General features: G+C 37.1%; 1 protein-coding gene across 1 annotated transcript in view; it reads right to left on the bottom strand.

Moving 5' to 3' along the window:
* Nucleotides 1-8037: 8037 nt before the first annotated feature.
* Clhc1 (clathrin heavy chain linker domain containing 1) overlaps nucleotides 8038-9608 on the bottom strand; it is a gene marked incomplete in the record, with an annotated part of 97359 nt that continues 95788 nt past the window's right edge. Inside the window, 1 exon segment of the mRNA XM_005385783.2 lies at nucleotides 8038-9495. Coding sequence (XP_005385840.2) covers nucleotides 9299-9495 — 197 coding nt within the window.

Genomic DNA, 9608 nt, shown 5'->3' with positions numbered 1-9608 from the left:
TATGGCTATTATCAAGAAATCGACCAGATATTGTAAAATGGGAAGAAACTGTTCAAAAGGAAAGAAGATCTGGGATGGGGGAAAGGAGAAAGGGAGGAGGGGAAAAGCAAAAAATATATATACGATAGTTAAGATAGTTGCCAGGCGTGGTGGCACATGCCTGTAATCCCAGCACTCAGGAGGCTGGGGCCGGGGGATCGTTGAGAGTTCAAGACCAGCATGGGCTACAAAGTGAGCTCAAGGCCAGCTTGAACTGCGTAATGAGACCCTGACTCAAAAAAAAAAAAAAAAAAAAAAAAAAGTCATATTACTAATTTCTCTTAGCTCATTGGAAAAAAAGGTTTGTGCTAGTATTATTTGGACAATTAAATGCCTATATCTTGTACTCTGAATAACTAATAACAATATCTAATGTATTAACCATTGTTACCCTTGTTTTGAATTTTTTTTTCTCTCTTTAAAAAAAATCAGAAACTGGGGTTTTACTCTTAAATTAAGTGATTCCTTCACAGCAGTTGAGAGCTGGAGAAGAAACCAGCAGCAGTTCCCACCACACTGCCAGAGAGGGTTTCATGAGGCAGGTTTTTGAGAAGGGGTTGATTGTTTGACTGAGCCACAGAACAACTCTACTTCAGGATTTCCAGTATCACCTTCCCATGGGAACTGGATGAGAGACAGCTCCAGGAAACAGCCACAGAGAAGGCGAGGGTGACACTTGGATCCTCTGAGAAGTTTAAGCTCAGGTTTGTAAAGACACCAGCCCCAGTCTCTATGGTGATAAATCAGCCCCGGTGAGTATGGCTTCGAGAAGGAGTTGAGTCTGACAGTGCTGGCAGTAGGCCCAGCAGTCTGTTTAACCCCTGCTACCTGCCTACATCTTGCACAGACTAGTGGTGTGACTGCTTTGCCCATCTACCAAGTAAGCAAAGAGGCACCTTGCTTTGGGAAAGTTGCCAATCTGGGGAGCATGGACAGAGGGGCCTCTGGAGGGGGTGGGGCACCTCACAAACACATAGTGCATAAAGCTAAATGGAGAAAATTGTGACTTGCTGGATTCCAAGACTGTAGATCGCAGAAAGAAATCACTCACTCATAAGGACAGAGGATTTTTTTTTAACTCAATTATTTTTCTTTTTTCATTGGTTTTTTAGGGGTTTCAGGCTCTCTCTTTCATTTCTTTATTCCATTTAATTCTTTTTTTTTCTTGTTTTTTTTTTTCCTTTATTTTGCTCTGTTTTTTTCTTTTTCTTATTTGATCAATACTATCAATTTGATCAGTACTATCGAAATTCCCCACAGGAATCTTTACTTCACTTTTCTTTCCTCCTTCTCATCTCCCTTCACTAATTTTTCAAATTCTGCTCTTTTCATTCCCTAGTTCTCCAAACCTTTTATCCTTACTAGTACAACTCTTTAGATAGTTAATTAAGCCGGGGATATAGCTCAGTGGCATAAACGCCTGCCTGGCAAGTGCAAGGTCCTGAGTTCAATTCCTGATACAAAAAAAAAAGTTTAGATAGTTAATTATGCCGGGCATGGCGGCACATGCCTGTAATCCCAGCACTCTGGAGGCTGAGGCAGGAGGATTGTGGTGAGTTTGAGACCAGCCTGGGCTACAAAGTGAGCTCAAGGCTGGCATGAACTGCACAGTGAGACCCTGTCTCAAAAAGAAAAAAAAAAAGTTAATTAGCTCTACGCTGTTACTGTTGAACACTGTTTTAATTGTTAGTGGAGGTATAAAGTTGCATTTGGTAGATATTTGCAGTATGTCAGTATTTGGTTTGTGCTAGTGTTCATGCTATATTACAGATCTCTTTTCTATTGTCAAGGGGATACATTACTGGTTCTTATGATATATCAATATCCAGCTTATCTTTTACGCTATTATTGTTGTTGATTTTACTGCTATTGCCAAAGTGGCATAGTTACTGCTATTAATTGATTTTCACTGTATGCCAATATCTGGATTGCCTTTGTGTCATTAACAATACTGTGGTCCATTTCCAGAGATCTGGATGCTGGGCCAAATATACTACAGCTTTCTCTCCCAAATAAATGGAAGTGGTTGGATCTTGGGACAGACGCAAAGGCCTATACTTATCCACACCCACTGAAAAGCAGACACTAACTAAAAAATGTCTCTATACTAGCAACAAAGTCTTCCACTGTAATCAACATGTAAGTCTCACCACATAAAAAAGAAAAGAAACATGAGACGACAAGGCAACAAAATGCCTCCAAAAACTCCCAACTCCCCCAAAGTTGATCCATGGACATCACGGGGAATAGATCAAAGGCCACACATCTGGGCAGGGGATATAGCTTTGTGGCATAAGTGCTTACCGGGCAAGCCTGAGGTCATGAGTTCGATTCCCAGTACGAAAAATATAAATAAATAAATAAAAGCCACACAGCCAAATTAACTGAAAAGAAAACAGAGGAGATTTTTAAAAAGACAATAAGGTGTTCATTGAGCTCAAAGAAGATATAACTATACAGTTAATGGACTTAATAAACAAAATGCTCAGTGAGTTTACAAAAGAAACTAATAAAAAGCTAGCTGAGCTAAACAAAGTGATATAAAACATGAATGACCAGTTCAGCAAAGAAATTCCATGAAAAGATATCAAACAGAAATTCATGAAACTAAAAATTCTATTGAAAGTGCAGGCAACAAGACCGAGGATATAGCTCAGTGGCACAGCGCCTGCCTGGCAAGCGTAAGGTTCTGAGTTCGATTCCTGGTACCAAAAAAAAGGAAACCAAAAAAGTACAGGCAACAGAAGAGATCAACGTGAAGATAGCATCAGGGGCTCCTATCAGAGACCACTTATTCAGAAATACCTAAAAATAACAAAAGAACATGAAAAATGGATTGAACAACTGCTAGATGATGCAAAGAAGACTAATCTAAGATTAACTGGAATTAGTAAAAAAAAATTAGTTTTTATGCACAAATGGCATAAAAAAAACCTATTTACAGAAATAATAGTAGAAGCCAGACATGGTGGCACACCCCTGTAATCCCAGCACTCAGGAGGCTGAGGCAGGAGGATCGTTGCAAGTTTGAGACCAGCTTGGGCTACAAACTGACCTCAAGGTGAACTGCATAGCAAGACCTTGTCTCAAAATACAAAACAACAACAACAAAAACCAAAAATAAAAGTAGAAAACTTTCCAAGTATAGAAAAAAAATTTAACATAATTAAGTAAGGCATATAGAAACCTACATATCCACAATCAGAAAAGAATTTCATGACGTATTATAAAAGCTGTCCACAGGTCTAAGAGAACAAATGTTGTACACTAGGCAAAGTGAGCAGCAAAGAAGAGAAAACAAGGGATCAGCAACAGAGAGACCGTGCAGTGGCAGGTGTGAGTCAGCGCCTCTCAGTAAGCACTCTCAGTGTGAACGGTCTCAACTCACCAAGCAAAGACACAGATTAACAGAAAGGGTCAAGAAACACATTCAACCCAAAAAGAAATTTATAAATTAAAAATCAAAGGATAGAAAACAATATTCCATGCAATGGGAACCCAAAAACAAGCAGGAGTAACTATCACATTTTCCAGCAAAGTGGACTTCAAGCCAAAACCAATCAGAAGAGGCAAAGAAAAATCACTACATATTGATTAAGGGAATAGTTCATTACATATTAGTTAAAGAAACAGTTCAACATGATAATGATTATAAGCATATACGCATCAAACATTGGCACACCCCTTCATAAAACGAACTACTGGACAGAAAAAAATCAAATAAACATCAACACAATTATAGTGGGGGAATACGCCACTGTCACAAATAGATCATCTAGACAAAAAAATCACAAAGAATATCAGAGCTGAACCAAAACCCCAGAACACATGGACTTAACAGACACCTCGGGTGCTCCATCTAACCACAGAACACAGCACATGGAACTCTCTCCAAAGCAGACCACGCAGCGACCCATAGAGCATGCTGAAGGAAACACAAGAGAACTGAATTATCCCAGGTATGCTATCAGATGGTAGCACAATGACACTACAAATCAATGACAAAAACCCACACAAATTATGCAAATGCATGGAAATTAATCAATATAAATGAAGCCATGTATGGTGGCACACACCTGTAATCCCAGCACTCGGGAAGCTGAGGCAGGAGCTTCACTGCAAGTCTGAGGCCAGCCTGGGCTACATAGTGAGTTCAAAGCCAGTCTGAACTGCATAGTGAGACCCTGTCATATATATGAGAAATATGAAAAAAATATGAATGGATCACAGAAAAAAGCCAGGAAGAAATTAGACAGCTCCTAGAATCAAATGATAATGCCAGTGTAACATACCAGAATTTATGGGACACAATAAAAGCAGTCCTAAGAGGAAAGGTTATAGCTGTGAATGCCCACATCAGAAAAATAGAGTGAGCCCAAACATATAATTTAATATTGTACTTGAAGGTTCTAGAAGAACAAAACCCAAAGAATAGTGACAATGATATCTACTATAATATCTATGGTACAAATTGTTATGAAGATTCAATAAAAATGTGTATTAAAATGGCTGGCCCCTAGTGTCTAGCACAGTGTCTGACACTGTGCGTTCCTGAGTGCTTATGCAGGTTTTTGCTTTTTCAATTGACAGGGTCTATGTAGTCCAGACTGGAACAGAACTGACTATGTAGCCCAGGCTGGCCTGGAACATGCAGTGATCCTCCTGCCTCAGCCTCCCAAGTGCTGGGATTACAAGCACAGACTACCACACCAGGCTCACTCACAATTTCTAACCCACAGAATTTCTATTATAGGCACTCCATAATAGCTCACAGGAGAATAACGTTATAAACGAAACATTAATGTAGCCTTACCTTGAAAAGTATGCCTACTGGTGCGATCTTACATACACCCATCCATACAGAACTTAAAAACAAAGCAGGAATCCAACAGAAATGCACTCATGTGTTCCTGTATGAGAAATGTACAAGAATGTCTGTGTACTAGCCCCACACTGGAAACAACTGACATGTCCATTTAAAGTAGAACTGTGGCATATTTATATAATAACATACAGCAATGAGAATTTACAATATGAAAAGATCTCACTAAAAGGAGCAAAGGAGGCTACACACAAAAGAATAAATGCATTATGATTTCATTTATGTAAAATTCAAAATCAGAAAAAACTCATCTGTAGTGTGTATATGCATGTTTATATATATCAATTACCTACTTCTTGGAGGAGGACAGTAGTGCCTGGAACATTTCAAGGGTGTTCTACCTCTTTTTTATTTTGCTTTTTGCAGTACTAGGGATTGAATTCAGGGAGCCCTAAGCTACATTCCTATCCTTGTTTTTGGAGACTGCACTTGCCAAGTTGCTCAGGATGGCCTTGAACTTGTGATCCTTTTGCCTCAGTCTCCCAAGTAGCTGGAATTATAGATATGTGCCATTATGCCTGGCTTGGGTTTGTTCTATTTCCTTATCTTAGACTCGATTACAGATATGTTCACTTTATGAAAATCATTGAGCTCCACATTCGTAATTTGTACATTTTTCAGAAGATATAGTATAACTGTGTACGTATGTTTACTTACCAATAAAATTTACTCAAAAAAGCGAGTAAAATTAATTCATAAAACTGGCATTAAATATGAAACATACTAGATTCAGTCTAGTATTTATTAATTTAGGAACTATTTACTGAACATTTATTTTGTGCCCAGTACTATGTTTTATTTTGGTGATATAATGGTAATTGTTATGGGCTGATGTTTGTCCTCCTGAAATTTATACACTGAAGTCTTATTCCACAGTACTTTAGAATGTGACCTTCTCTGAAGATGGGGTCAAGTTAAATGAGCTCATTAGGATGAACTCTCATCCAATATAACTGATGTACCTACATGAAGAGGAACTGTAGATGCAGAGACACACAAAGGAAGGATGATATATAAAGAGACACTAAAGTGTCCATCAATAAGTCAAGGAGAGAGGACTGGAACAGATTCTTTCCTCAGAGTACTCATAAGGAACCAGTTCTACCAACACCTTGATTTAAGACTTTTACCTCCAGAAGTGAAAAACAATAAATTTCTGCTGGAGAAGCCACTCAGTGTGTAATACTTTGTTACACTTGTTATAGCAAACTAACGTGATAACTCTCTCTCATTCCTCACCCCCTCAAAAGGTATTATCTTTTACCTAAATAAAAAATATTTTCCCTGACTACAATGATGCAAGAAAGGACAGCCTGCAAAAGGGAAAATCAGGATAATTAAGGAAACCATAAAAGGCGTCTCTGAGGAAGTTTCAACTAACTGAGATCTAAAGGAAGAAGGAAGAAGATCCCTAAGTAGAAGGAAAAGCATATTTTAAATTCCCTTATAAGATAAACAAAAAGGAAGTGAGTGTCCAGTTCAAAGAGAGTAAGGAGCACAGTAGGAGGTGAGTATGAGCAGGCAGGTGGAATCCTGATTACATAGGGGTTTGGGAACATGTCGAGGATTTTGGACTTTTTTTTTGTCTTTCTTTTTTTTTTTTTTTTTTAATTTTTTGAGACAGGGTCTTGCTATATAATCCAGGCTGGCTGTGAATTCACTATGTAGCCCAGGTTAGCTTCTAACCCACAACAATCCTCTTGTCTCAGCTTCCCAAGACCTGGGATTATAGGTATGTGTCATCATGCTCAACTAAGGATTTTGGACTTCATCTCAAAAACCACTACCATGAAATAGCCAAATATTTGGTGCCTCATAACAAGAAATGCAAAATTCCCAGCATGACTATGAGAACTCTTGCTAAAATAGTTGAACTTAAATCTAGTGATGCCTTTGGAACTATCTTCCATTCGTAGGAAACACAGAAAGTAGAAGAACAAGTTAAATAATACCCTAAGGAAGTAATCAGACAAATCCAGAACATGGAACATTCCCAATAACAACCAAGCCAGTTCACAGAGTCAATGGCAATAGGAAAAAATAGACAGGAGGGGAGACACACACTCTAGATGATTAGTCCAAATAGGACTCAAGAACATTGCTTAGCTCCTACTACAAAAAGGCATTTTTCAGCAACCGGTGAAACTTGAATGTACTCCAAATGATACTAAAAAATTATTATTAGAAATTTTAAAAGATATTCTGTCTTCCCACTGAAGTTGTAAAAACTGTACACAAAATAGGTATTTAGGATATGTTACTGATGCTGATGTTGAAACTTAGTATTTCAAATTTAGGCAGATGGCCAAAAAACACTGTGAAATAATTTGTACCTCTTCAAGAGTTACTGAATTTTAGAATTAGAAATGAAAAGAGAGATTATCTAGTCAAAATAAGTTTATCTGAGCTTGAGGAAAAGGGCACAAAACTCAATAGTGGAAGGCCTGGTCTGTACTGCAGGTATCTATGTTAGGACCCTTGTTCTATTTCTTTCACTGTAGATTACAGGAAGGTTGTTACATCTTCCAGGCCCTGTAGAGCTCATAACCCAATTCCTTCTCCTTCCTCACTTGCCTTTATATTCTTGTTCTTCCTCCCCACTCAAGGCATTTTAGTTCATGTTCACTTGACAACTTTCACTCTCCTCGAGAAAGCTGCCTTAGGTAATGATCTGAGGAGTAATAATGAGCCAAGGATAAACAATTTTAAACCATGGCAAAATAACAGAACCACAGCTGCTGTTTCAAGCTTTTGCCAGATTATTTATGTAAGTCATTCCACTGGCTTTCAATGACCGCATTTCCCCTAAGTTCTGTTAATGAACCCATAGAAGCATTCGATCACTCATTCAGGTCTCAGAGTAAAAAAGGTTTTAAGCCATTGGTATATAAAGAACCAACGCTGCTGAAATACTCTCAATGCTTCACCTGTTCTTTTTCTAAAAAAATCACAGCTAACTAAAAGGTTAGAAATAAAAATGTTATTAGCATCTTAGTAATATACTGATTTTTAAACTATGCATGTGTATTACTTTAGTAAAAATATTAAGTTTTAGAAAACTGAATTATAATTATCTTGCACTATGTTTAGCACTATATGGAAAAATTAATCTCAGCCAGGATACTTGTAGATTTATAATATATGCCATGCAACCACAATATGAGCTCAGACAGATACCTTAATATACGCAATAAGTTATACCAATATATCAAATACTCCAGATAAGTAAAATTACATCATACAAATGGGTAAAAATGTGGGATTTTGTAAGTATAAAGTAAGCAGAGGAATATTTTATTTCTGTAACCTCCCACAAATAACAGTCATCTTCACTAAATTCCTCCACTATGTGATACACCTGCACTTCACATACAAATTAGCAGTAATCTTACTATCTATATTTCACAAGTAAGAGATTGTATCAGAATTTTTATATAAGGCTGACTCCAAATTCATATTCTTTCCACTACAAAAAATTCACATTCAATTTACATTTAAGAAGGAAAATGTGTGTTTTTTGCTCTTATTCTAACAGCAGCTCAGTTTTACCCTTCATGGCAGACATTCAACTCATATATCCTGATGTGGCATAAGGACTGAAAGCTGTTCGATTAGTTGGATACCTGTTCTGTGAGATCAGTGCCCATGCCAAACCTATTAAATATTTGGGATATCACACCTGTCAGTGGCACAGAACTCTAGGTGTTCGATCAAATACTTATTCAGGCACTTGACATAATGAAAATCCACGTCTACGACATATTTGCTTGCCTACAGGTATTCCATGCCAACTTCTGTGCAAAACTTAACTGGCTCCTCCTTCTAAAGAAGAATAAGCCAAGACTTCTATTTCAGTGGAAGCCTAACCTTTACCATATTTATAAATACCAAAGCATGGGACATACCTCTAAATCAATGGCAAAAAATTACTACACTCTAAGTTTTGTCAGCAAGTTGACCTTGAAATAACATCTGCTTTTCTTTTCAAGGGAGGCTTATAGAATTTGATATTTGGGCAATCAGCCTACAGGCAAAAAAACTACATTCACCTTCTTCAGTCCTGGCTATCAAACTAAATTAGTAGAAAATAATGTATCTAGACATTAGCTTATAGCCTTAAAATCAGTATACAACTTTATACTAAGTTGTAATCTTGGATTTTATCAAAATTCAATATAAGAAATGACCATATGGGAAAAAGAAATCAATAATATAAATGTTTCAAGGAAAACCTAAATATCATCATAACAAAATTAGTGTGGTTTAGTTCTGAGAGCTTTACATGCTCGATTTATTTATAATTATGCCAAAACCAGTTTGCTCAACCAACATACACACAATGTTGTACACGCTCCCTCAACTGGTTAAAATATAGAACTACCAAAAAACATGTTCCATTGGGTTAACTTTTTCATCTTCTTCAGAAATTTCTGTAACTCCAGCCTGAGATCGAAGAAAGGACATGATGTCATTAGATAACTTGTTAAAGCCGTTTTGTGAACATATATTTGCCACGTCTTGCCATGTTTCTAGTGAGCAAAATGAATCATTCATCATGACATGTTCTACTGCATCTGGGGAAAAAAAACAAAAAGATTATAGTATACCACCTGCTGTTTGATAATCCATATTTAGCAATTCTTCAAAAATATGAAAGGATATATAATTTCTTTTTTTTTTTTTTTTT

Source organism: Chinchilla lanigera, unplaced genomic scaffold (assembly GCF_000276665.1).
Source record: "Chinchilla lanigera isolate Chin_1 unplaced genomic scaffold, ChiLan1.0 scaffold00023, whole genome shotgun sequence".
Lineage (NCBI taxonomy): Eukaryota > Metazoa > Chordata > Mammalia > Rodentia > Chinchillidae > Chinchilla > Chinchilla lanigera.
The sequence above is the reverse complement of the archived record's forward strand: the minus strand, read 5'-3'. Positions and strand labels throughout refer to the sequence as shown.